Raw genomic sequence first — 708 nt, 5'->3', positions numbered from 1 at the left:
TTTCACCCTAACCCTGACTCTGACGACCTCATCCTCCCCCCCAGCCTCTACCCTCACTCTTTGTAACCCTACCCTCTGTCTCTTGCTTCACCTGCCTTTATATATATATACGTCTTTCATCCCCCTGTGGTGCCTCTCACCCGTGATATCACTTGACCCCTGTACCCTCTGACTCGATCTTCCCCCTCTCTGCCTCCTGATATATCCCTCGCAGCCAACAAAACATCTCCATCAGCTGGTTGTGCTCGATGCCCTGCCCCTCAACCTTCTGTCTCAAAAATTCAATCACCGCCTCCTGATCATCTGCATTCACATTGAACTCCCTCAGCTGCTGTGACACCCATACATCATCATTGCCACTGTCGGGATCAAAAATCCCCTGTACGGACACTGCCTCTGTGTCTTCCAGCTGTTGCATATGGACTGCGGCATCCCGCATCGGAAGCACCCGGAATACTGTGTGTATTTGATCTTGCTCCGCACTGTCATCATCCATCTCTTTGCCTCCTGGCTCTCCTCGTGGGGACACTGGTACAGCTCATGGTCAAACTCCCGCTTGCCATTTGCACATATCACACACTGATCCTTCCACCTCTGCGCCTCTTCCACTAAAACCTCCTCATCCATCAATGCCCTCTGCCCTCGCTGCTGATGTGTGATGATGAACCGGCCTTGATGGACATTCTGTTTGTGGAATGTCTGTCTGAT

The 708-nt window shown here is 51.8% G+C and overlaps 1 protein-coding gene across 1 annotated transcript; it reads right to left on the bottom strand.

The window, feature by feature from the left end:
• Window positions 1-148: 148 nt before the first annotated feature.
• On the bottom strand, window positions 149-496 carry HCAG_09321 (predicted protein; the record flags this gene model as incomplete). Its single annotated transcript, XM_001535711.1, has 1 exon — window positions 149-496. The coding sequence occupies one exon, from the start codon at window positions 494-496 to the stop codon at window positions 149-151; it is 348 nt and encodes a 115-aa protein (XP_001535761.1).
• Window positions 497-708: the final 212 nt, after the last annotated feature.

This window comes from Histoplasma capsulatum, genomic scaffold, assembly GCF_000149585.1.
Source record: "Histoplasma capsulatum NAm1 scaffold_224 genomic scaffold, whole genome shotgun sequence".
NCBI classification, from domain to species: Eukaryota; Fungi; Ascomycota; class Eurotiomycetes; order Onygenales; family Ajellomycetaceae; genus Histoplasma; species Histoplasma mississippiense.
This window is presented reverse-complemented; position numbering and strand designations above follow the sequence as displayed.